At 39.1% G+C, this 27,289-nt stretch overlaps 3 protein-coding genes across 7 annotated transcripts in view; 2 read left to right on the top strand and 1 right to left on the bottom strand.

Moving 5' to 3' along the window:
* Positions 1-1,690: 1,690 nt before the first annotated feature.
* LOC103116085 (histone H2B type 1-A) lies at positions 1,691-2,086 on the bottom strand. The gene has a single exon (XM_007525949.3). It carries the CDS (start codon positions 2,084-2,086, stop codon positions 1,703-1,705), a length of 384 nt encoding a protein of 127 aa, XP_007526011.2. The 3' UTR covers positions 1,691-1,702.
* A 133-nt stretch (positions 2,087-2,219) lies between these two features.
* Positions 2,220-2,841, top strand: LOC103116086 (histone H2A, sperm). The gene is given in 2 exon segments (XM_016189503.2): positions 2,220-2,224; positions 2,313-2,841. Coding segments are annotated over 2 exon segments (534 nt in total).
* A 10,823-nt stretch (positions 2,842-13,664) lies between these two features.
* SLC17A4 (solute carrier family 17 member 4) overlaps positions 13,665-27,289 on the top strand; it is a 33,277-nt gene continuing 19,652 nt past the window's right edge. The window contains exons 1-6 of one of the 5 annotated variants that reach the window (XM_060189274.1): positions 13,665-13,690; positions 21,125-21,244; positions 24,503-24,708; positions 25,583-25,816; positions 25,985-26,072; positions 26,284-26,370. In XM_060189274.1, coding sequence (XP_060045257.1) covers positions 21,184-21,244; positions 24,503-24,708; positions 25,583-25,816; positions 25,985-26,072; positions 26,284-26,370 — 676 coding nt within the window. In that variant the 5' untranslated portion in view covers positions 13,665-13,690; positions 21,125-21,183. Of the gene's footprint in view, positions 13,691-18,976; positions 20,153-21,124; positions 21,245-21,859; positions 22,013-24,502; positions 24,709-25,582; positions 25,817-25,984; positions 26,073-26,283; positions 26,371-27,289 lie in introns of those variants that run through there. The other 4 variants (XM_016189512.2, XM_060189275.1, XM_016189513.2 and 1 more) reach the window with 4 other exon arrangements.

The raw sequence follows: 27,289 nt of genomic DNA, 5'->3' as shown, positions 1-27,289 counted from the left end.
GCAAGCGGACTGGACAGAAGCAAAAATGGTGGGAACTTTAAAGTACTGTTTGACGGGTGTTCTTAATCGATTGTTCATCAAGGGCATGGGAAAGCGAAAGTGAAAGCCCACCACAAACACCCTCTCAGCCATAGGAATTTGGGGGTGAAGGCCTGACACAAACCTGGGTGATTTCCTCCCCTTTTCGTTACCCACCTGGTGATTTTTCCACTTTCACACTGACACATGAAAAATGTTCACCATCTCTTACTAATAGGGAAATTCAAAATTTGCTTTGGGTCTTAATTCCTTGCTGAATTTATGATGTGAAAGTATCTTCTTGCAACTGCTAGGTTGCATTTTGATTTTTGTGATGTTTCTTTTGATGTACTGATTTTTAAAAGAGATTTTTAATATATTTTTTTAATCTTTATTTGATAGAGACAGCCAGCATTTGAGAGGAAGGGGGGGATATAGGAGACAGAGACATCTGCAGCACTGCTTCACCACTTATGAGGCTTTCCCCCTACTGATGGGGACCGGGGAATTGAACTCAGCTCCTTGCGCACTAAAACATGTGCGCTCAAGCAGGTGCGCCACCACCCGGCCCTGATGCACTGATTTTTTTTTTTTAATATTTACTTATTTATTCCCTTTTGTTGACCTTGTTTTATTGTTATATTTATAATTGTTGTTGTTGTTGTTGTTGGATAGGACAGAGAAATGAAGAGAGGAGGGGAAGACGGGGGAGAGAAAGATAAGACACCTGCTTCACCACTTGTGAAGCGACTACCGGGCGGGTGTGGAGCCCGGGCACGAACCAGGATCCTTACGCCAATCCTTGCGCTTTGCACCACCTGCGCTTAACTTGTTGCGCAACCACCCGACTTCCCGATGTACAGATTTTTAACAATGCTTGTCTGTTAAGTCCAAATGATCACTACTTTTATACCCAATGCCCAAAGTCCCTTGGCATTGAATATTCTGATGTACTTGGCTTTAAATGTTTCAGTATTTGAGTCACCTGTATTATACGCAAAAAATAACTTAGTGATCTTAAAATAAAAGTATTCCTATTATGACTTGTAATGCAAAAAAAAGGTGGAACTTTTACTAGATACTGTTCGTAGTCAAATTGTTGAGTTTCGGTATGAATTACTAGAAAGATCTCTATACAACCCACTGCTGTTGTGTTCTAAATAACTAAGTTTGGAAACCACAATACTTGTAAAAATAACATAACCAGACAACCATCTCTGGGATCTCAAATTTCCAAAACTTGGTTCATCTAGTTCAGAGTTAAACTCTTCATCTGTCAAAAGGTAGGCAAATGGCCTCAATACTAACTTGTCTTCCCATAGCTCCAACTCCTTTTACTATTTTGTTACACACATGTCCCTGAGTTCATAAAAAAATGACATTAGATTGGGATTTTAAGTAAAACTACGTCACAAAGGGAATACCTAGGGTTTCACTGAAAATGCTTAAAAGAACCCATTTAATTTAAAGAGCTGTGTGGTAGCACATGCTTGGCTACTCTCAAGCATTAAATTAGGAAAGGTGAATTTGCCAAATAGATCCAAAGTATCTTGCTAGAGCTACGTTTCTTACTGTAAGTGATAAGGCCTATCCACATACCTATGAAAAGTGTTAATAACCTTTCAGGTATTTTAAGTGGCTCTTAAAAGAGCCTTTGGGTTGTAAAACTTGTGGTTAAATCCTGTTACTTGGAGCTAGTGTACTTGGTGACAGCCTTGGTACCCTCGGAAACAGCGTGCTTGGCTAGTTCCCCCGGTAGCAGCAGACGCACTGCTGTTTGGATTTCCCTCGAGGTGATAGTTGAATGCTTATTGTAGTGCGCCAAGCGGGATGCCTCGCCAGCTATACGCTCAAAGATATCACTGACAAAGGAATTCATTATACTCATGGCTTTTGAAGATATGCCAGTGTCAGGATGGACTTGCTTCAGCACCTTATAGATATAAATGGAATAGCTTTCTTTGCGACATCTCTTGCGTTTTTTCCCTTCCTTCTTCTGGGTTTTAGTTACAGCCTTCTTGAAGCCTTTTTTGGAAATGGTAGCGCCTTTAGAAGTCAGCTCTGGCATGTTCAGTCCCCAACTCCAACACGGGTAATAAACTATTACCAGACCAAGTAAGTGCCATATTTATAGGCCTAATGTTCTTATGACGTGTGGGTTGCCAACATCTAATTGGACAAGAGTAGTGACGTATATGTAAATGAGGTGATTTTAGTGAGCGTTGGTTGATTGGATGTAAGGTTACCAGCCAATCGGGATAGTAAATCACCACGTGCCATCAGACTATAAATAGGCCTTGTAACTGGCTTTCGGGGCGGTTTTTTCCGTTAAAACAAATCTACGTCGGAGAGATGTCTCGCGTCAAGGGCAAGACTCGTTCTTCTCAGGCCGGATTGCAGTTCCCGGTGGGCCGAGTGCATCGCCTGCTTCACAAGGGCAACTACTCAGGGCGCATCGGGGCTGGTGTTCCGGTGTACCTGGCGGCGGTGCTGGAGTACCTGGCGGCCGAGATCCTGGAGCTGGCGGGCAGCGCGGCCCGCGACAACAAGAAGACTTGCATCGTCCCGCGCCACCTGCAGCTGGCCATCCGCAACGACGAGGAGCTCAACAAGCTGCTTAGCCGCGTAACCATCTCGGAGGCCAGTGACGTGCTCAACACCCAGGCTGTGATGCCATTACCACGGGAGTTGTAAAGGTCAGCGAGTAGTCTGAAGAAAAACCAAGCCGCAAGCCGTGAAACCAAAGGCTCTTTTCAGAGCCACCCACAATTTCTGAGGAAGAGCTTACACTTACAAAGAACAATTATCCTCCCCCAGACTTAGTTGGGTCAGCAGTCGTTTTCAGCGAGGGACAATAGCGATGGATGGATGGGTGGGTGGGTGGATGGGTGGGTGTGGGGGGCTGGGGGGGATGGGGGGGTGGGTGGCTGGGGGGGATGGGGGGGAATGGGGGGATGGGGGGGATGGGGGGGTGGGTGGCTGGGGGGGATGGAGGTGGATGGCTGGAGGGGGTGGGGGGTGGGTGGGTGGCTGGAGGGGGTGGGAGGGAGGGATGTGGGGATGTTGGGGTCCTGGTGCATATAAAGGTCTAAAAGGATGTAGGTGAGGGAGGATATTTTGCAAATCCCTATGGAGGAGAGAAGAGAAACCTTATGTCAACAGTATTAACCACCGATAAAATGGAGAGGAAAAAAGGAATTTGGCTTTGGCTTTTTAAGTCCGTAAACTGGCCGGGTTTGTTTAAACCTAGTTCTGGTGTTTGGTCTTTGGAGTTTTAATTCACAATTTTTAACAAAGGAACTCCAAATTCTGAGTCGAATTTTAGAAAATTCATTCACTTCAGGGTTGATAGAGCAGCCATTCTCGTAGACTGACGGCAGAGAAATGGCATTTTCTTTAGAAAGTTAGAGATTATATTAGTGCTGCTGGGAGAATTCAGACATTCACCAAGATAGGAAATGGAGAATTCCATTCGAAGAATTTTTAATTAACACTATTAGGGCCTCTGATTTCATTGTTCCTGGCCAACTTTTACAGATAAACAGCACCAAAACTTCACCAAGTGCTGTAGCCCTCCCATGTAGAGGGGAGGAGAGAGGAAATTCTCAAACCTGAGCATGGTAAATGCAGACACTGCTTATCAAGTGGGTATCTCACAGACCTCTAGATTTATATTTTAATAAATCTGGAGTTATTGGTTTGAAGCAAAGGAAAGAAAGTAGACCTGTAAACCTGCAGTTTTTTCCTCTTACTGTCCTTGTTTCTAAAGTTCTACCTATAAGTAATACCATCTGGTACTCATCCTCTTTTTGGCTTAACTCAACATGATAACTTTTACATTCCTTCCAAGATGAAGCAAAGGAGATGATTTTTGTCATTTTTACAGTTGTGCAGTATTGATATATATATATATATATATATATATATATATATATATATATATCACAACTTTCTTAACCAGTCATTTGACATTGGGCATCTGGGTTGCTTCCAAATTTGGGATATTACATAGGTCTCTTTGGATAGGTGTCTTTCTTTCCTTTAGATATATTCCCATGAGAAAAATTGCTGGGTTATAGAGAAGGTCCATTGCTAGCATTCTGACCAATTTCTGGACTTTTATCTATAGGGGTAGAACCAATTTATATTGCTACCAGCAATGTAGAATGATTCCTTTTACCCCACAGCCTCTTTTGTTGTTAAAATTTCGGAGGCTCTTGCCGGGCCGGGTCTAGCTTCACGGGCGGGTAACAGAGACGCGGAGACAATGGCTGGGCAGGGAAGCTGTATTTCTTTATTCAGGAACAACGCTGGGCAGGCAAGCTGTATTTCTTTATTCAGGAACAACGATTCATAAACTAAGACAAACTAATCACCAAACAGAACTCGGTTGTCTCTTTGCTGCGGCACAAGCACTCTCTTTCTTACTCTCGAACTCCGGAACTCTCTCCCTTACTCTTGAACTCAGGAACTTAAGAACTCTGTCACTCTCAAACTCAGGAACCCTCTCCTGGGGTTCCTTGGGCCGGGGCCTTGGCCCGCAAAATTAACAGGACTCATCCAATTCTCTTGGCGGGGGAGGGCTAGAACCAACCAATGTAAAGCATACGACACTCTTTAATACTTGTGTTTATTCTTCCTAACTTATGGCATTCCCACAGGTGTAAAATGTTACCTCATTGTTGTCTTTATTTGCATCAACCAAAATAAGTTGCATTAGTTTACAAGCACCCTTATTTTGGAATTCAATCTCACTTGAGTGTTATATATTCTCTTTAGATTTTTAAAAGTATGTTTAAAACTTGTTTAAATATAAATAATGTAGAATTACATATGTATATATATATATTCAATATATAGAGAGAATGAGAAAGAGGGAGACAATAGAGAATTAGAATGAGGTGAGTCAATTATTCAACTAATACAAATAACCTCCAGTTACTGTGCAGAAAGACTTGTCCAGGTGTAGGGAGTTAAGGCTTGAAAGCCTACTGTATCAAGGGAGTCGGGCATAGCGCAGTGGGTTAAGCGCACGTGGCACTAAGCGCAAGCACCGGCATAATTATGATCCCAGTTCAAGCCCCCAGCTCCCTACCTGCAGGGAAGCAGGTCTGCAGGTGTCTATCTTTCTCTCCCCTCTCTGTCTTCCCCCCCTCTCCATTTCTCTCTGTCCTATCCAAAAACGACAACAACAACAATAACTACAACAAAAAAACAAGGTCAACAAAAGGGAATAAATAAATTTAAAAAAAGAAAACCTACTGTATCAACTAGGATAGTGAAAATAGTCTGTGAGGCTCTTTTGAAGCGTAATGTGCAGTTCCCTTCCTATGGTTATTGCTATGAAAATATTAAATCATTAAATCTCATAGTGGAATATGACAGTGGCTTATAGGGTGAAAACTTATGTTTGCCAAATCCACTGTTTATTAAGTTAGAAATTTCTTTTTCTTTTTGGTATTTTCTTTTTTTCAAGCCATTTTCTTAGTGTGGGGTGGGGTGGGGGTGAGGGTGGCGGATAATGGTTTACAGTACAATTGTAGACACATGGGTACAAAGGCAGGTTTTTGGATTTTTTTCCCCATATTTTGGTTGTCTTCTGGTAAAAGGAATTGAAATACAAGATGTTAGCAAAACTGCTAAATTGGATGAATGTTCATGGAATGATTTTCCACTCTGTCACAGTTTAATGTTCAGTTGGGTTCAGTCACAGGGGAGAAAAGAATATGAAAGATGAGGGTTTCTTTAAAAGGTCCTGTATAATTTTCATGCTAGATTTTCCGATAGATTCTTTTATGGAGTTTTTTTTTTAAGTGCTCAATGACGTAGCTCTTTCCTCTGTTTTCCATTAACCTAGCTCACCTCACTGATATCCATTATCCTTGTTTTCTTTTCTAATGGAGACTAATAGTTCTTTTTTATAAAAACTTTATCATGAACTTTATTTTTAAATTGTTTTAAATTATTTGATAGAGACAGCTAGGAATTGAGAAGAGGGAGGAAATAGAGAGGGAGAAAGACAGAGAGACACCTGCAGACCTGTTTCACCAGTCGTGAAGTTTTTCCCTGCAGGTGGGGACTGGGGGCTTGCACACTGTAATGTGTGTGCTCAACCAGATGTGCCACCACCTGGTCCCTAGACTCTAATATTTCCAACAGTGTTTCCTCACTTTTCATAAGTCTTATTTCTCTCTCCTCTTCCACTTGGGTAATTACGGTATCTTTATCTTTAATATCACTATTTTTAATTTTTTTATTATTTTTATTTATTGGAAAGAGATAGAAATTGAGAGGGTAGGGGGAGGTAGAGGAGACAGAGAGACACCTGCAGCCCTGCTTCACCACTCAAAAAGATTTTCCCTCAGAGGTGGGGGCTGGGGGCTCAAACCCAGGTCCTTGTGCATTGTATCATGTGCATTCAACCAGGTATGACATCACGTGGCCCTTACTAATTTTTTTCCACATGAGATTAAGTCTGCTTGCTACATTTTCCATTGAATATTTTATTTTATTCATTGTGCTCTTAATATTGAAGTTTAAAGAGGGCCCAGTGCCTGGTGCCACATAAAGTCAAATACTATATCAGTTTTTGCAAAAAAAAGGAAAATACTTTATTGCAATATAAATGTGCAGTTGGAGATTACATCCCCAAATTGATAGGTAATGTTCAAATCTACCTCCTTATTTGTACTAGAGTATTTATCAAGAACTGAGAATGTCTATCTTTCCTATTTCTTGGTAAATAGGATGTAGATTTGAGGATAAACAGGACCCAGGGTTTTAATATATCTTGAACTCTTGTTTATCCTGCAGGCAAAAGAAATAGAAACAAGAGTCATCAAGTCATCTATTCTGGATTATGATGGATTTTCTTTGACTTTTGCAAAACAGTTTCGGCAAACATAGTATATATAAGAGAGCTATTCATTTGTTTTTGTTATTATTATTATTATTATTATTATTATTATTATTATATTTGCCAGTCTTTCACTGCTCTTAGCTGACTTTCAAAACAAGACGCGGAGACAAGAGGGGAAGATACCACATTACCAAAGTTTCCTCCAGTATTGTGGAGGCAGGCTACAACCTGATGTGGGTACATGACAAAACACACTACCATGTGAGTTGCTGCCCTAGACAGTTATTATAATCTTTTGCCTAATCCAGTTTACCAGTGTGTCCATGTTAGGTATTAGGAAAACGGACAGTCACATGCAAAAGAATGCAATGAAATCACTTTCTTATATCATGCACAAGACTCAATCCGAGCAAAAAAATTTTTATTAGTGACTTAAAATGAATTTACCAAATTACAAGATAATGGGGATACAATTCCACATCATTCCCACCACTGGAGTTCTGCATTCCCACACCCTCTACTGGAAACATATATGAGCTGACTATAATTTGTATATCTATATTTATATATATATTTCCCCATTTTTTCCTATGGTTCTGCTTTCTCTTTGCTTTTAAGTCACTCCTACTCCTATTTTGACTTTTTAATGTCCTTCCTTTTTTCCTCTTCTCTCTCAGGCTCCTAATATAATTGGAGTTCAGAGCCCTCTGGTCATCTTCCCCTAACATCTCTCCCCCTACGAGTACGGACCAAAATTCTTTATGTGTACAGAAGATGGGAATTCTGGCTTCTGTAATTGCTTCTCCACTGAACATGGATGTTGGCAGGTAGATCCATATTCCCAGCCTGTTTTTATCTTTCCCTACTAGGGTAATTAGCTCTGGAGATGTGAGGTTCTAGGACATATTGGTGAGGTCGTCTGCTCACAACATATCAATATGTTGCAGGAAATGCTTTTCAGAATGCAAAGGGAATAACTTGTGTTTGTCAAACTCATTATACATTCACTTTTTATTTGCTTTCTAAAGAAAAGAATTTTGAAAAACAAGATTGCCGGAGCCAGCCCTGGCGAAAGTAATTAATAGTCCCTGAAGGAAAGGGGGAGTCGGCGAGATGAATGAGCGACACATCAGCTGCTGTAGGTACAGGAGAGAAGCGTCTCTGCCGTCTCTCTGCAGAGCTTTATTTTAAACATTTTTCCCCCATATAGTTGACATCATGTAAGATTGTTTTAACATCAAGTATACAGATGACATCATGTATAGTTGTTTTCATTAACATCAGGAATAACCTTAAACAACATCATTATTATTATAGGAATGTTTTCTTTAGAAAGTTCCCTAGGTCTGGGGCATCCTGATCTCCCCTTTAAAGTTACCTGGGTCTGGGGTAGCCTAAATCTACCCTTGAAATTTTTCTTGGTCTAGAGTAGTCTAAATTTTCTATTGAGAGTCTAGTGCCTTGGCCACTGTGCCACCTCCCAGACCTAAATTTTCTCTTGAAAATTCCCTTGAAATGACCATCTGTGTTTTGACCATCTCCCTGTTCTGACCTTCTGTATGAATAAGCATTTCTCCCTGGAACTAAACCCAATAGCTTTTCTTTTCTCTTCTTTTCGTCTCTTTTCCTTTCTTTTCTTTTTCTTTTTCTTTCCCTTTTCCCTTTTCTTTCTTTCTTTCTTTCTTTCTTTCTTTCTTTCTTTCTTTCTTTCTTTCTTTTTTTGCCTCCAGGGTTATCGCTGGGGCTCAGTGCCTGCACTATGAATCTACTGCTCCTGGAGGCCATTTATACCATTTTGTTGCCCTTGTGTTAGGCTTATTGTAGTTGTTATTGTTGTCATAGCTGTTGATGTTGTTGGATAGGACGAGAGAAATGGAGAGAGGAGGGGAAGACAGAGGGGGGAGAGAAAGATAGACACCTGCAGACCTGCTTCACCACCTGTGAAGCAACCCCCCTGCAGGTGGGGAGCCAGAGGCTTGAACTGGGATCCTTAGGCCAGTCCTTGCACTTTGCACCATGTGTGCTTAACCCACTGTGCTACCACCCAGCTACCTAATAGTTTTTCTTCTTAACTCACTCTTGAGTGGGTCTAACTAGATCATAAACCAAGTTTTTTGGTAATATAGTAAGCTGTCCACCTAAAGAAATCTTCTGCTGTAAAGTAAGCACACACCATGGGTGCTCTCTTCTGGTTAACCTTTGCATATATGAAAGTTCACTAACTTTTAGCTAATGAAAGTTTTCTAACTTCTATCTATATATCCTAACATTAGCTATTTAACTACACAAACTCTATATTCATCATGGATGTCTATAAGTGGAAGCAGGGGTTCTGTGGGTGAGGGTAAGCAATAGGGACTCTTTATATTTAGATGGAGATCATAGTCTGTCACTCATGCTACAAGCCACCCATAGTTCTGGTTTTTGGTCCAAGTCCAGCTAGTAGAGGAGCTGTAATAGTGACATTATAGCTCTTTTTCTGAAAGTCTCCCAATGGGTACAACAGCTTCAGCTCTTAGGCCATTTTTAGTCTTGTTACACTCACTGCCGTAATTGTTGTCACAATGTACTTCCCCCAGGGATCTCTTTTTATTGTCCCCAGGTACTATTAATGCATATCCAATATAGCCAATAGGTCTTTTAATTATCAATGTAAGAAAAATAGCTTCAATTTAGTTTTAGGACTCCCTGCTTTGTAGTTAGCCCTAGCCTGCTGGGTCTGTGCCATAGAGTGGGCCTGACTTGCCTCTGCCATTGTCCTCAGGTAATATTTGTGTATTTTCAATACCCAATAAATCTTCAGATTATTAATGTAATGAAAAATAGCTTCAGTTTAGTCCAGGACTCCCTGGTTTGCAGTTAGCCCTAGCCTGCTGGGTCTGTGCCATGCAGCAGGCCTGACTTTACTCCCGTCATTTCCCCCTTTCTTTATTTTCCAGTATGATGGTCTCTAATTCCACTTGAATGGACTGAATGCTTTTGTATAGAAGTTTGATGATGACTGGAAGTACAAGAAGCAGTATGAGTACAACAGCCAAAATAATGCCTATTAGAAGAAAATTCCATGTCTTATTATGGACAAAATTAAGAAGCTGTTCAGAAAAGGACGCAGCCACCTCTGAAGCACTGGCCCACAGCACATGAGCCTGACCAATAGACAGGACTTGTTTGTGTAAATCTTATAAATCTAAAGAAATATTTGTGGCAGACCAAAGACCTTTCAAGTGGTTTTTAACATTTTCCCATGGGTGGGTAAATCATTATATAAAAAGGAGGAAACACCAGTCCATTTAAAGTTTGAGTGGCATCTTGTGGTCATTCTGGTCTTCATATTTTGAATCTGAGTTCCTATGTGTAGAACTGCCTTTTCAAGAGTATTAACTCTAGCATCTAACTTTCTTTCTTTTCCTGTGTCATAAGGGCTACAGAAACATTTTTTGAAAGCTTATCTACACAATGAGCAGTACACTTTTGTTGTACTAGAGTAGTAGTTGTTATAGCTACTGAGCTAATTAATTTCTGTAAGTGCTGTAATTTCTAATATTAATTCAGATATAAATATTTTTGGTCTTTTTAATGCATCTGTAATAGTGATCAAAGCCTGAATTCCTGGGTCATCAAACCAAGGTTCTCTCAATTCTACTGGGAGCATGACATATAAGGGGGTTGATGTAAAATAACCAACATTTCCACACTCATAGAAGAAGTAATACAGTTTTTCAAAATACAACCTTGACATTCAATAATAAAAATCCCAAATTTTCCTTTGTGTATAGAAAGAGATGCAGAAGAGTTTTTTTTTTTTTTTTTTTTTATAAGGAAAGCATGTGGTGGGGAAATACAAGCCCTGATTTAACTACCTACTGAAGACCCCTGAGGCCTTTGTAAATAAACTAAGTTCATGGCAGCAAAAAGCCTAAATAAATCAGGATACACTCGTGAATCTTCATCATCAATTTGTACTGAGTGTAGGGGATTAACCCATCCTAGTCCAAAGCCTGTCCTAAACATTGGTTCAGGCTTAGGTACTAAAAAAGTCATACCAATTAAAAACAATACTCTGTTTTTGATAATGTAATCTCTAATTCAGATCTGGGTTAGGAAAAGAATAATCTATTATTATTATACAAGTACTGTTTTGGGGAGCAAAGGTTCGTCATTCTGGGAAAATACACCCTATCCATAAAGGGAAGCTGTTTGTTTTTTCTATACATTCCCGAGTATGATTATAATCTTTTAAAAGTTTAGAACAGGAAGGAAAGGGGATAACAGAAAAATCACTCCAAGCATCATTAAATCTTTTAGATCCCAACATCATTAATTTTAAAGCCCAAATATCTTTTTTTGTTACTGTTCAAATTAGAGGGAGATGCTGTTAAAAGATGTTTATAATTTACTGATAAACACCCAGGAAGAAGTTCATCTGGGTTTGTGCTGAAACACATAGGGGCATCATCACTATATCTGACATAAGAATAATTATATGAGGGAGTCGGGCTGTAGCGCAGCGGGTTAAGCGCAGGTGGCGCAAAGCACAAGGACCGGCATAAGGATCCCGGTTCGAACCCCGGCTCCCCACCTGCAGGGGAGTCGCTTCACAGGCGGTGAAGCAGGTCTGCAGGTGTCTGTCTTTCTCTCCTCCTCTCTTGTCTTCCCCTCCCTCTCTCCATTTCTCTCTGTCCTATCCAACAACAACAACAATAATAACTACAACAATAAAACAACAAGGGCAACAAAAGGGAATAAATAAATAAAATAAAATATTTAAAAAAAAATAAAAAAAATTAAAAAAAAAAAGAATAATTATATGAACTGTTATATAATATGAAAGAATCAACCTCTCCCCCTAGGAGTTGATGAAGTCCTTTTTGAATCAGCTGTTGGACCTGTAAGGTGAGCTGCTTTGTGGAGGGGGTGGAGGTCTCCTCAGGTTCTTTGGCTGCAACTGTAGGAATCCAGATGAGAGAATCTGTGTCCTGTGGAAAGACACAAGCATACCCTCACTCCCAATGTTAGTAGACGTGGTCCTTTCCATTTGTCTGTCAGCAAGTCTTTCCATTTAACCTGGGGTTTATTATTAATGGTACTTCCTCGGCCCTAATGATGAGAAACTGAAGCAAAGGGTGGGAAGGAATACCCACCCTCATCTTTTTGCCCCCCCTTTTTTTTTCTCTTTATCTTCTCCCTTTTTGTGGGAGTGTGGGTCAGGCAGGCATTCAATCTTCAGAGTTTTGATGTTGTTGGCTCGAGTGCCACAATTTCTGTTGTTACACGGTCACCAGGATCTACAAGGGCTTCTGTGATGTTTCTGTAAATACACAAGCGAAAACTCGCCCAAACATTAGTGACAGATTTTTGTCTCTTTTAAATCTTGGACAAGTCTTTTTAATATAGTAATCTTTTTGTAGTGGACCCCTCTTTTTAAAAAAAAAAAATTGGGGCTTCAATGGGTGATTTACTCTTTCAATGATGATATTGTAGTAGAGATCATTATTTTTGTCATCTGACAGTAACTACTAATCATTAGAACTCATGTTCTTTCTTTTTAGTTTTATTTACCTCTTAAAAAAGTAAATTTTTAAACTTAAAACTTTTTAGGGGAAGTGATGAGCAATGACAGACACTGAGTAGGTCTAGTCCATTATTTATAACTAAGACCAGGACTCTAGGTGAAAGAGCCTGTTACTGGCCAAAACAGCCAAACTAGGGAAGCTAGTCTCTTGTCACCATCTAGTTTTTGTAGTCTATTTTTATTTAATAATTATTAACTTTATCTCAGTTTTGAGGCCTTTAAGGCCAGTTATATGTAAGATGAATAACCATTATATAATCTCTTGGGCTCAAGTCTGGTTGTCATATCTATGGTGTCCTGTCTTGAGTTAAGAAATACTTAAGTTTTAGAGGAGCCCAGATTAAGCTCAAGAACATTGGTTAGAAGAATCAACATCAAAATGAATATATTATCTAAAGCCATATATAAATCGAATGTGATCTTAGTCAAGGCCCTATCTGATTTTTGGGAGGATAGACCAAAAGTTAAAAATGTTAGCCAGACCATATACAAAAGCAAATTTTAAATGGTTTCAGAATAGAATGTCAGAACAGAGACCTATCAAACACTTGAGAGGAAACTATTGGTCCCTTTTATGTAAGTTTTAAGGGGCATCTTTAATGATGTAAATATAGTTATAAAGACTAAAGATAAAACTGTGGGACTACACTGCATTAAAACTCTGGTATGGAAACTTAGAAGGCTAGAGTAAAACTCATAGCTTAAATGTTCAAAATAATATTTTACTTTCACATCACCTTAAAATAACATTTTTAGACTAAATAATTTTTTCCAATGAAGATTTGTCAAACATTAAACGTTCCCACACTTTGCTTCAGTTTAGCACAGGACTCCCTGCTTTGCAGTTAGCCCTAGCCTGCTCGGGCTTTGCCATACAACAGGCCTGACTTTGCTCCCACCATAAGATATATGTAAATTTGTTTAGTGAGGTGGTTTTCTAAATGGTACTTCACACAGGGTAGCAGGATCCTTTGAAAAGGAATATAGATTTTAATTGGAACATCAGGGGAAAAAAATAAATGGCCTCAACTGGTTATGAATTATGAAGATTTGTTGTATAGGATCTACTAGTCAATAAAACAAAAGTTAAAAATTAAATCATTGAATCAATATAATGCCTCATATTTTGTAAAGGCTAAAGTGTCTAGGTAATCATTTACCTCCTGTTGATTAGGAAATATTGAAATGTTTAAGATGCATTTATTTGAAGAAATGAGAACACTGTACCTTAGCTCCCTCAGGTAAGTCTTCAATCTTTTTCCTCAATATTCTAATTTTGAGAAGAGGAGAATGAACATTTTACTCAAAAAAATAAACAACTGACTTTGCTGTCCTGGCTGGGAAAAAAGAATGCCTTTTTCCTGAGATAATACTGAAAAGCATGAAAAAAAAGTCCTTTTCTAAAAAAAAAAAAAAAAATAGTTTCAGTCTTATAGCCAATAACGATACGGAGACCAAGATGGGCGGAAAGAGAAGCTTTTTACACTGGTGGGCCAGTGCCTGGAATACTCTGGAGAAAGTGCTTGGACCCCAACCTTGGGTTAAACTACCTTGTCTACTCCAAGTCTGTAAGTACAAGCAAGCAAGTCAGAAACTACAAAAGCAAAATTCAAAGCACTTAGCTCTTGCAGTTACGATTACAGGGGAGTTTTCAGCCCACCACCATAAACAACAATGACATTTTTCCAATTAGCAAGTACATTCATTGTTCAGGGGATGGAATATTTCATTCTACATATGACGAAGTCCTCTGACCTAGTTCTGACCCAACTTGTTTTTATACATTCCATTTGTCTTTGTTTTCTACTTATCTATTTTTCTAATCTACTTTTCATCTACTTTCTTGTCTATATTTGGTTACATCTCCACTACATCAGAACTCCAGGAAACAATATTGTCCAAAAGATAATTATAGAGAATCTGAATAATTATAAGCATCTTCAGATAAGTCAAAAAAATTTTACTGGGCTTTTTATGAGTTAATATCATCCAAATATTGGAATTGACTTAGATGACCTATAGCTTAACATGTATATATTTGGGTTATTTTATGGGGTGCATTAAATATAAATACTGACCACATCTGAGGTAATATAATAAATTTAAGTGATGTATTTGAATAGAGACAAATTTTCATCAGGGCTAAAATATAAAACTTATCAGACCAACCCACAATGACCCTGGGTCCATACTCCTAGAGGGATAGAGAATGGGAAGACTATCAGGGGAGGGGATGGGATATGGAGATCGGGTGGTGGGAATTGTGTGGAACTGTACCCCTCTTATCCTATGGTTCTGTTAATGTCTCCTTTCTTAAATAAAAATAAAAAAATAAAAACATCAAAACAGAGAAGAATTTTCCAATACATTTGTGTATGTGGAAAAATTAAAAACAAAAAATAAATCTGTTGACTTTGTGAAGTGTTTGAGGTGAAGAATTTGAGGACAGAAAAATTTTTATTCTGGAGTTATCAACAAGATCTATAAGCTGCTTTCTATATGGAGGAAACACTCAGTGATAATTTGAACTCTGCATACATCCCTAAGGAAAAAACTCATTCTATATGAAGTGAATAGGATAAAAGCATGATACATATTAATACTAAGGGAATAGACATGGAATCAGTCTTCAGAAACTGAAAGTTGGTTGATACAAGAATGAGAATTTCAAGATCTTTGGTGCTCCTTTATTTTCTGAATTTCTAAATTATAGAGGGAAGCAGGTGGTAACGCTTCAGGTTAAGCGCACATAGTACAAAACACAAGGACCTGAGCAAGGATCCTGCTTAGATCCCCAGCTCCCCACCTGCAGCCTCTTCATAAGCAGTGAAGCAAGTCTGCAGATATCTTCTTTTTAATTTATTTTTTATTTAAGAAAGGATAAATTAACAAAACCATAGGGTAGGAGGGGAACAACTCCATACAATTCCCACCACCCAATCTCCATATCCCATCCCCTCCCCTGATAGCTTGATGTTGTTTATTTCTGCTCTAATTTTAGTGATTTATGTCCTAATAGTGTTGTTCTAATAGTGAGAATTCTTGACCCATTTGTCTTTACTTTGCACTTGTGACTCAGAAGAGGTTATAAACACTAATTCTTTATCGATTATCATACTATGCTCACTTTCTCCCCTTCTATCTATAATACACCATAATTCGTGAATCTAAGTATTTTATTTATTCTGAAAATTTTATTCATCATTTATTAAATTATTGCCTTTCTTCAATTTTCTTTGTATCTCCTTTTAGAACTATTAACATATGGCAGACTTTCTCACTTTATTTTTCTTTTATCATCATCATCATCATCATTATTATAATCACTGCTTTGTGCTTTTTCTAAATTTATTATTTTTTTTTATTTAAGAAAGGAGACATTAACAAAACCATAGAATAAGAGGGGTACAATTCCGCACAATTCCCATAACCCGATCTCCATATCCCATCCCCTCCCCGACAGCCTTCCCATTCTCTATCTCTCTGGGAGCATGGATCCAGGGTCGTTGTGGGTTGCAGAGGGTGGAAGGTCTGGCTTCTGTAATTGCTTCCCCGCTGAACATGGGCATTGACTGGTCAATCCATACTCCCAGTCTGCCTCTCTCTTTCCCTAGTAGGGTGGGGCTCTGAGGAAGCGGAGCTCCAGTACACATTGATGGGGTCGTCTGTCCAGGGAAGTCTGGTTAGTATCTTGCTGGCACCCGGAACCTGGTGGCTGAAAAGAGAGTTAACATACAAAGCCAGACAAATTGTTGAACAATCATGGACCCAAAGACTGGAATAGTGCAGATGAAGTGTTGGGGATATTCCCTGCATGCTCTTGTGTACTTCTGCTTTCAGGTATGCTTTGTGCTTTTATTTTATCTTTTCCCATCTTATTGGGTGATTAATGGTATGCAGTACAATTGACACGAGTCTTTGAATGATATCTGTAAAGCAGATATTTAGGAATAATTTAGGACCCCTAATTTAGGACTCCAAATTACCCCACAGAACCCTACTTCCACTCTCTCCACAGAGTCCTTTGCTTTGGTGCAGCACACCAACCCCAGTCCAAAGTCCACACTGGATATTGGAGCTGGAGACACCCTGGGAACAGTGATTTTTGTTGAAGGCAGGGGGTGGAGGGCTCTCACTGTCCTGGAGAGTTTTAGGCACACACAAGAGGCAATTCAGGAATAATGTTTTAACATTCAGATGATAGCAAATCTCTCTGCCCCTCAAAAATAAATAAATAAATAAATAAAACTGGTAGTTCTGAAATTATAGAAGCTACTCTTTTATCTTTTTTTTTTTAATTTTTTATTTAAGAAAGGATTAATGAACAAAAACATAAGGTAGGAGGGGTACAACTCCACACAATTCCCACCACCCAATCCCCATAACCCACCCCCTCCCATGGTAGCTTTCCCATTCTCTAGCCCTCTGGGAGCATGGACCCAGGGTCGCTGAGGGCTGCAGAAGGTAGAAGGTCCGGCCCCTGCAATTGCCTCCCCGCTGAACATGGGCGTTGACTGGTCGGTCCATACTCCCAGTCTGCCTCTCTCTTTCCCTAGTAAGGTGTGTCTCTGGAGAAGCTGAGCTCCAGGACACATTGGTGGGGTCTTCAATCCAGGGAAGCCTAGCCAGCATCCTGGTGGCATCTGGAACCTGGTGATTGAAAAGAGAGTTAACATATGAAACCAAACAATTTGTTGAGCAATCATGGATCCCAAGCTTGGAATAGTGGAGAGTAAGTGTTAGGGAGGTACTCACTGCAAACTCTAGTGTACTTCTGCTTTCAGGTATATGTTTTGCAGTAGTTTATGGATACGTGTGCACATAAGCTCTCTCTCACAGAAACTGGTGTATATCTAGATTATGGGACTTTGTTAGAAACTGAACTACCTGAGATGAAATTAGAGTGTACTATAAAAGGAAAGGTTTCACCCGAGTAGTGAAGTTGAAGGGTTGTCATTCCACACGTGAAGTCTCTGGATACAGTCTGAGGTGAAGCATGTTGAGGTGGCAATCGTTGCTTTGGTTAGGTTGTGATCGGCGGATGCAATATTATTTGGTTTGGATTGGGAGATGCATACGGGAAAGTGGGCCCTATCCAAGGGTTCCAGGACTGGGGGAAGTAGGGGCTCTATAGTGAAGATGTGAGGTTCCTGCTGTCTTAGGGTTCAAAAAGACAATCGATAGTTAATATTATCATCACATTATTTGTTAATTGGGTTAACTTTGAAAAGTCCCTTTGTTATGGTTTGCTGTACAGTACCCAGTATCTTGTATATAGCTGTGCTATTGGATGCTTCTAATCTACTTGGTCTAGGCTTTTGAGAGAGTCCGCATATCAAATACATAGCCTATATATTAAAAAGATTCAGTTTGTCTTTTGAGAAACTTTGAGACATACAATTGATTTCCCCCTCTCATATTAATTAACTACTGATTTATATGTCTACATTTTGCTAGGAGTGTACATAAACACCATTCCCACCACCAAAGGACTGTGACCCATCCCTCCCGCCCACTCCCACCCCCCACTGGCCCAGGAAGCTACATGTCTACCCCTCACCACTGGGTTTTTACTTTGGTGCCCTACTTACAATTTGATCAGGTCCTGCTTTTAGTTTCCCTTTCAGATCTTCTTAGTCAGCTTCTGTTGATTAGTGGGATCATCCCATACTCATCTTTATCTTTCTGACTTAGTTCACTTAACCTAATTCCTTCTAGCTCTGTCCAAGATGGGTCAGAGAAGGTGGGTTCATTGTTCTTGATAGCTGCATAGTATTCCATTGTGTATATATATCACAGCTTTCTCAGCCACTCATCTGTTGTTGGGCACCTGGGTTGCTTCCAGGTTTTCGCTATTATGAATTGTGCTGCTATGAACATAGGAGTACACACCTCTTTTTGGTTGGGTGTTATGGAGTCCTTGGGGTATAACCCCAGGAGAGGAATTACTGGATCATATGGAAGGTCCATGTCTAGCCTTCTGAGAGTTCTCCAGACTGCTCTCCACAGAGGCTGTACCAATTTACATTCCCACCAGCAATGTAAAAGGGTTCCTCTGTCCCCACATCCTCTCCAGCATTTGTTGCTGCTGTCCTTTTTGATGTATGCCATTCTTACAGGAGTGAGGTGGTATCTTAGTGTTGTCTTAATTTGCATTTCTCTGACAATCAGTGACCTAGAGCAGTTTTTCATATGTTTGTTAGCCTTTTGGATCTCCTCTGTGGTGAATATTTTGTTCATTTCCTCTGCCCATTTTTGGATGGGGTCATTTGCTTTTTTGCGGCTAAGTTTGCTGAGCTCTTTATATATTTTGGTGATTAGTTTCTTGTCTGATGTCTGGCATGTGAAGATCTTCTCTCATTCTGTGAGGGGTCTCTCTGTTTGTTTAATAGTTTCTTTGGATGTGCAGAAGCTTTTCAATTTGATGTAGTCCCATTGGTTTGTTTCTGCTTTAGTCTTCCTTGCAATTGGGTTTGATTCATCAAAGATGTCCTTGAGGTGTATGTGGGAAAGTCTTTTATCTTTATGTGTCTGTGAGTGGTGTGTTTTACAGTATAGCTGTTGACACATGGGTACAGTTTCTCATCTCCCAGTGAAAGGTGTCTGCAGATCCTTTTCCATCATGATACACCTCAGAGTGTCAATACACCCTAAGGCCCTCTCTATCTCCTCCCTTTCTCACCTTACCCAGAATCCTTTGCTTTAGTGCAACACACCCAAGCCAACAGAAGTTTTGATTTGTGTTTTCCCTTTCTTTCTTGTTTCTTTCTTCCTTCCTTCCTTCCTTTCTTTTTTTCAAACACTTTTAAAATTATCTTTATTTAATATTGTATAGAGACAGCCAGAAATCAAGAGTTGAGGGGTAGAGGTGGAGAGAGACCAACAGACAGCTGCAACTCTGCTTCACTACCCACAAACCTTTTCCCTTGCAGTTGGAGACCAAGGGCTTGAACCCAGGACCTTGTGCATTGTAACATGTGAGCTCAACCATTTGGCCACTCTTTTCTTGTTTCTTAAGCTTCACCTGTAAGTGAGATCATGTAGTACTTGTCTCTTTTTGGCTTATCTCACATAACATGATGCTTTCAAGTTCCATACAAGAAGAGGCAAAAGAAATGATTTCATCATTTTTAACTGAGTACTACTGAATTGTGTATATATCATAACTTTCTGAGCCACTATTTGTTATTGGACATCTGGGTTGCTTTCAGGCTTGGACTATTATAAACTGTGTTGCTATGAACAAAGGTGTAGACAGGTCTGTTTGAATAGGGTTTTTTTTTATTTACTTTGAATTATTTCTCAGGAGATAAATTTCTGGGTGATAGAGTAGGTTCATTTCTACTGTTCTGAGAAATCTTCAGACTGTTTTCCACAAGGGTTGGACCAAATTACATTTCCAGCATCATTTGTTGCTTCTGTCCTTTCTAATGCATGACATTCTCACAGGTATAAAACATTATCTCCTTGTTTTTATTTGTATTTTTCTGATAATCAAGAACTTTAAGCACTCATAATATGTCTGTTAGCCCTCTGCATCTCTTTCACACAGCATTTACCTCACCTGTCTCAAGACTTTCAGTTCTGTTAGGCTTTCCATTCTTCTTAATATAGACCTGAACATCGGGATACATCCGCACTGGGGCCAGATCTCAAGCCACTGTGCCATTGAAATTGATGTATTTTCAACCTGCAGTCCCAAAGTGAGTGATGTGTTAGCTTGTACCTCACTTTACATCTAATTATGTACAATCTTTGGAGCTATATATTTAAAAGGAAGTTTGCGATTTGATTTTTAGTGAACATAATATAATATATAGAAGTATTGATTTATAATGCATAGATATACCTGAAACTAATTGCTTACTTCAATAGTAACTATATATTCTTTTAATTATTTTTTTTTTGCCTCCAGGGTTATGGCTGGAGCTCCGTGCCTGCACTATGAATCCACTGTTCCTGGTGGCCATTTTTGTTGTCCTTGCTATTGTTACCATTGCTGTTGTTGTTGTTGGATAGGACAGAGAGAAATTGAGAGAGGAGGGCTCTACAGAGAGAGGGAGAGAAAGATAAGACACCTGCAGACCTGCTTCACCGCTTGTGAAGCAACGCCCCTGCAAATGGGGAGTTGGGGGCTTGAACCTGGATCCTTACTCCAGTCCTTGTGCTTTGCACTTTGTGTGCTTAACCCGCTGCACTACCGCTCAGCCCCCGTAACAATATTGTTTTAATTAAAACTTTAAATTAATAAAGTGAATACATGTTTACTCTATTTTATTCAGTAGGATTAAAGGATGAAAATAGGCAGTTATTTGTATAATCTTGCTCACTGAAGTCTTCCAGATGAAGTTTCTTAGAAGGCTGTGAAACTTTAATATCCAGTAAATCTTCTGTTAATTAGAGATGGGGAAACACACAAGTAGAGAAGATATTATAATTATCAAGGAAATCCACAACAGATCCACATTCTAGAGAAGTCAAGACTAAGATCTAGGATAATAGTCTTTTCAATGTCACACAATTATAGTTTGGCTGACAAAATATGTCTCCTGAATCCTAAATTAGCATTTTTCTCTATCCAATAATCTTTTCTCTAATTCTTAGAAAAAATGGTGCAGTGTCATCCATGATACATTCCTTTCTTTGTATTTGTTTTCATCCTTTTATTTTAATAGGTAAATGATAATCCTGACATAGAAGCAAAATATCTACTAAAACAGAAGTCAAAGAGACAATGGGAGATATTTCCAGTGATGATAACTTAAATGTGGTTCAAGCACACACCTCCAAAAAAGGTAAAATAATAATATACTAGTTGTGGATAAAACTGGGATCTATATCACACTGACTTTGCGTTTGGTCATACTCCTTGTCAATAATGTTGTACTTTATCAATTCTATAACTTAATACTAAGGACTCTATTAATTTTTTTTTTACTGAAAATTACATAATTTGTTGCAAGGTATAAGACAAGTAGCTATCAATAGGATACAGGATAAAATTCAGAGTAGGTACATAGTAGTAAGTATGGAAATCAACCTTATCTTTCATGATTCTAAGCCCGTGGGGCATCTGTGCTTATATTTAATTCATACCTGCCTAGCGAGAACAGACTTTCCCTTTACAGCACATAATAGCTGTCACATTTCCTTTCCCCTTCTCATCTGTTTTTGCATCTGGATCATATCATAAAACCTTTTTTTTTTTTGCCAGTAGGGTTATTGCTGGGACTCGGAGGCTACATGATTTCATCATTCCTGATTGTCATTCCCTCCCTCCCTTTTTTTTCTGTTTCTAGTAGAAGGTGAGAGGCATAGAGAGAAAGTGAACAAGAAAAAGAGAAACAGAAAGAAGGAGTGATGCCTGCAATACTATTCAACTGCTTATACAATTTCTTCCCTGCAGGTGGAGCCCAGGGACTTGAACCTGGGTAGAATATTCTTAAGCAAAGGGCTGGATAGTGGCACACCTGGTTGAACACACAATGCACAAGGATCTGGGTTCCAGCCCCTGGTCCCTCCCTGCAGGGGAAAGCTTTACGAGTGACAAAGCAGTGCTGCAGGTGTCTCTCTGCCTCCCTCCCTCTTTATCTCCCCCTTCCATCTTGATTTCTAGTGTGTCTATCAATCAATAAATAAAGATTTAAAAAATTAAAAGAAAATTCTTACATAGTCTATAATTTAAATAAAGTTATCTGAAAAAATAGATAAATATAGAAAAAGGCAAGATATTTTAAATATGAAAAAATATTTAAGAACTGATACTATTGATAGTTAAAGATGTCATTTATAGCAATGAAATAATCTATTCATACTGATCTGCAGAAAGGTTAGATACAAGGAGTCATGAGCAACACCAGACAGAAGCATTTAAAACAATGTTAATTATGGGAATAGTAGATAAAATAGAGGATTTTCTGTGAAATATAATTTATAAATTTGAGTATTTGAGTGTTATGTCAAAATAACATGTATCAGACGGAGAAAGTTACAAAACAGTTGTTCCTGATAATTTTGTATTATGTCCTCATAATTCCACTAGAATTTTTCTTTGAGACTTTTAAGGAGTAGAAAATGTTTATATACCGCATGCAGAAGAAACCCAAGAAATTTATGTAGAAACTCACTTTAAGAAGATGGAGCATAAGATTGGGGAGATAACTTAATAGTTATGGAAAAAGACTTTCATGCCTGAGGTTTTGAGGTTCCATGTTCATTCCCTAGCACCACCATATGCCAAACCTGAGCATTATAAATTATAAATCCTCTTATGGGCCATCCCTCCAGTCTGTTCCTATCTTTCCTTATTGGAGCAGGGCTCTGGTGAGGTTGGGGTTCCTGGGTACATTGGTAAGGTCGTCTACTCAGGGAAGTCAGATTGGCATCATGGTAGCATCTGCAACTTGGTGACTCAAAAGCATTAAGTTATAAAGCAGAATAAATTGTTTAATAAACAAGAATCCAAAGGTAAGAATATAGCAGATGAGATTTGGGGTCTTTATGTTGGTAGAAGCTAGGAAGTCTATTTTAGGTATAGTTGGACTAGAAAATAGGACTAGAAAGCTGGATATGGGCAGAGGGTCACTTCCAAATATGGGAAAAGTATATAAATATTATTGTGAAACGTATTGATCTCACCTAGGACCTATGTCTATTCATATTTAGCACAAAAAAAAATCTGTGTAACCTCTGTATCCCTGTTGGTCTGGGGTCACTTTCCATGGTCATAGCCAGGAACATTCTAGGCTGCACTCATTTCAAGACCAGTCTTCCTCAAGTGGTAGAATATTTTGATCCAGCCTCCCTTTGGAGACTGAGTCTGTTTCCACCATTGTTGTTCTACATTGACAGCAGCGTCCTGTAGAGGCCCACAAGAGGATTTATAATGTTGTTCCTGATGATTATGACCAGTGATGGGAGAGAGAGAAAGATCTGTTAGAGATCTAAGCCCATCATATCTATGTGGGAATCCCAGTATTCCCTGACTAGGGCCTCATAGTGATCAAAAAGGCCATCATTGAAGTGTGCTAGTCTCTTTGCCCTTGTCAAACTTTTGTATTCTTTACTTTATCTGACAGGGTTAGAGTTTGAGTGATTGAGGGAAATGAAATAGGAAGTAGATGAGGAGGTTATGTCCCTGTCATAGATGTTTGCAAAATGCTCTCACCACCAACTTAAGTCTATTTTTACCATCATGCACCAGGACCTCAAAACTCCACACTTCAGCCTCTTATTTCCTCTCCTTCCTCAGAGTTCTTAGTTTTGGTGTAATGTACCAAGAATCATATATCTACCCTTCTTCCCTCTTCCTACCACTATTTTTTAAAAATTTTATTTATAAAATGGAAATATTGACAAGACCATAGAATAAGAAAGGTACATAATTCCCACCGCCAGAACTTTGTATCCCACCCCCTCCCCTGGTAGCATTCCTACTCTTTATCCCTCTGGGAGTATGGACCCAGGATCATTATGGGGTATAGGAAGTGGAAGGTCTAGCTTCTATAATTGCTTCTCTGCTGAACATGGGTGTTGCCAGGTCGATCCATTCCCCTAGCCTGTCTCTTTCTCTAGTGGGGCAGGAATCTAGGGAGGCAGGGCTCCAGGACAAATTGGTGGGGTCGTCTGCCCCAGGAAGTCAGGTTGGCATTATGGTAGCATCTGGAACAGGGCTCCATGGCTCAGGATCTGCTATGTCCGTTGTCCTTTCTATACCCTGTTCCAGCCTACATGTGATCTGTGGCTTTCCTCCTTAGTTCTACTTTGACCTCTCCTGTATGCTTCCTCAACTGCTGGCCTGGACATGTTGCCCTCACTCTATATTCCCTTTTAATTTAAGTAGCTCCCTAACCCCATTCTTTAGAGGTAGTTGAGGGATGGTTTGGAGAGTTATTGTTTAACTGTCTTCCAAACAGATAGATGTCTACCATTGCTTACAGAACAATGTCTCCCTTCTCTTTATTTCTGCTTTACAGCGTTCTTCTTTCTCTATACCTAGGAAAAATGAGAAATAAGCTTCTGTTTATAAAATTTTCTGTATCTTCTCATTTTAGGCTTTTGTTCAGTCCACTATGGACTGGCCTTCATCTTGCATTTCTGTAATATTTGCATTTACACCCAACAAATGAACATGAGCATTGTTATGCCAGCTATGGTGAATAATGCAACATTGTCCATTCAACTCAATACCTCCACAGAAGCACCACTCACTGACTCCCAGGACAACAGGACTGAAACTCTACAGGAATATAATGCAGTGGTAAGTTTAATGAAATTCTGGACCTTTTCTTTGACTTGAATAGCTTGACCTAAAAGACTGTTTATTGCACATTTTTTTTGTTTCAATAACTCTAACATAGAAACATGATCTGCCTCTGTATACTTCCACATAGTGTAAATGACTATAATTCAAGAGTTACAATGAACCAAATAGATGTTACCACTTAGTGGAAATGAATTCTTCTTCTGAAATGATGAAAATTAACACAAAATAAACTTCACGGATTTATGCTAACTCCCTCTTTCTTCCTCCACATTAAAAAAAAAAATCACTTTGGGGACATGGATGGTGGTGCCCCTGGTTAAGTGTATGTTACCATGCTCAAGGACCCAGGGGAAACCTCATGAGTGGTGAAACAAGTACTTCAGGTATCTCTGTCTCTTCCCCTCTCTGTCTTTCCCTCTCCTCTCAGTTTCTCTCTGTCCTGTCAAATAAAGAAAAAAAAGGGGGGTTAGGGAAGGGCACTTGGAGACGTGGATTTGTTATGCAGGTGCCCAGCCCCAGTGATAACCCTGGTGGCAATTTTTTTGTAGAATAAATGTTTATTAACAGGAAATTTCACATTTTTGTTTATTAATTTGCCTATGATACTTGTTTTTTTTTTACAGTCTTTATTTTTAGGCTGTCATTTAAATTGTTTAGATATTGTATAACCAGGAAAGCTGCATTAAGTGGAAAGAATCTTTTGGTGGCATATATGTATCACTTCATGACATGATTAAACTGGAAGAATTGGAGGGGTGAAAGGAAGAACTTCAATTATCCCTATGATTTTTTTGTCTCTCAAGTGCTCATAATTAAATCTGCCATCCAGTTAGTTAAATTGGACTGTGACATTTGTTTTATCATCTAGGCTCCTACATATGACTGGAGTCCTGAAACTCAGGGACTCATCCTCAGCTCCCTCAACTATGGCTCATTGTTGACTCCGATTCCCAGTGGTTATGTGGCTGGAGTATTTGGAGCAAAGTATGTGGTTGGTGCTGGATTACTGATTTCCTCAGTCCTGAACCTCTGCATTCCACTGGCAGCTGATGCTGGGGTGACCATTCTCATTGTCCTTCGGATCATCCAAGGCATAGCCCAGGTAGCATAATGTTTCGCAAGTATGAATGGACTACAGGTTCGAAAATGACCTCAGTGAGTCTGGGCAGTGGTGTACTGGGTTAAGCACACATATTATTCTTGAGCAAGGACCAAAGTGACCTCAGATAGCTGAGAAGGGAACTTTATTTTATTTTATTTTATTTAAAAGGTTATGGCCATAACAAGTCAGTTCTCAATTTGGGTCAGATGGGCTCCTCCACTGGAAAGGAACAAGCTCATCACCATTTCTTTATCAGGTAAGTGAGAACCTAATTTTATTTGGATGCTGTATTATCGTCACACAGCGACCATGTGAAGGAACAGGATTTGAATTTAGGTAGTTTGGATAACAGCTCATACCTATAATCACTGTGCATCCTAGCTTCTCAAGTGGCACAGAGGCTGAAAGAAGCACAAAGTTCCATATGTGATTATATTACCGCAGGCATCTTCATGTCTTTTCCTTAGGAATGGTAATGGGCTGTTTCATCATCTTACTTACTGGTGGTCTCCTCAGTCAGACAACAGGATGGCCATATGTCTTCTATATTTTTGGTGAGTGTGTGCTCTTCAAATCTCAGAAATTTGTCATGGTAGAGAAGGCTATGTGTAATTTCTGTTGTGCAAATCATATTTGGATAATTAAATCCTAAAGGTGGATTGAAACTGGCAATGTTCAGAGTTAAATCATGTTGAAATCTTATAAAATAGCATTTAAATTTGACCAGGCTATCTGTAGTTAGAATGACCTGTAAATATTAAAGGTATCATGATATTTATTCCTACTTGTAAATTGAACTCACAAATAACTCTAGAAGAATCTCACAAAATATTATCTCCAAGGATTTTAGTTTTTTATTTGATAAATTCTTTTATTTTTTCTTCTCTTAATACCACAGCCAGATAATTGTTTAGATAGTACCTAATCACAGGTAAAATGCTGATTGAAGTAGTGACTCAGCCAATAGAGTCTATAGGACAGGCCAGATCACATGAAGTGCAGGATGGGTGTAATACACAGAGACATACTGAAAAAATTTCTAGACACATATAGAGTGTTGCCAAGGTAATAACATATCACTTCACTGTTTTGCATTTTTTTTGTTTGTTTGTTGCCTCCAGGCTTATTGCTGGGGCTCAGTGCATGCACTACTAATACACTGCACCTGGAGGCTATTTTCCCCCCTTTTGTTTCTGTTGTTCTTTATCATTGCTGTTGTTATTGTTGTTGTTGTTATTGCTGTCACTGTTGTTGGGTAGGACAGAGACAGGAGGGGAAGACAGAAGGGAAAGCGACACCCTTGTGAAGCAACACCTTGCAGGTGGGGAGCTGGGCTGTTTAGTCTTTATCAAGTCCTAGTTGGTATACACTGAAATTTGTGCTTTTCTGATTTTTGAAATAGTCTCTGAAATCCTATTTGTAAACTGGCCCTTTACAGTAGGATCAATAAGCTTCATTGGTTTTTGGTTCTTA

Source organism: Erinaceus europaeus, chromosome 4 (assembly GCF_950295315.1).
Source record: "Erinaceus europaeus chromosome 4, mEriEur2.1, whole genome shotgun sequence".
NCBI lineage: Eukaryota > Metazoa > Chordata > Mammalia > Eulipotyphla > Erinaceidae > Erinaceus > Erinaceus europaeus.
The sequence above is the reverse complement of the archived record's forward strand: the minus strand, read 5'-3'. Positions and strand labels throughout refer to the sequence as shown.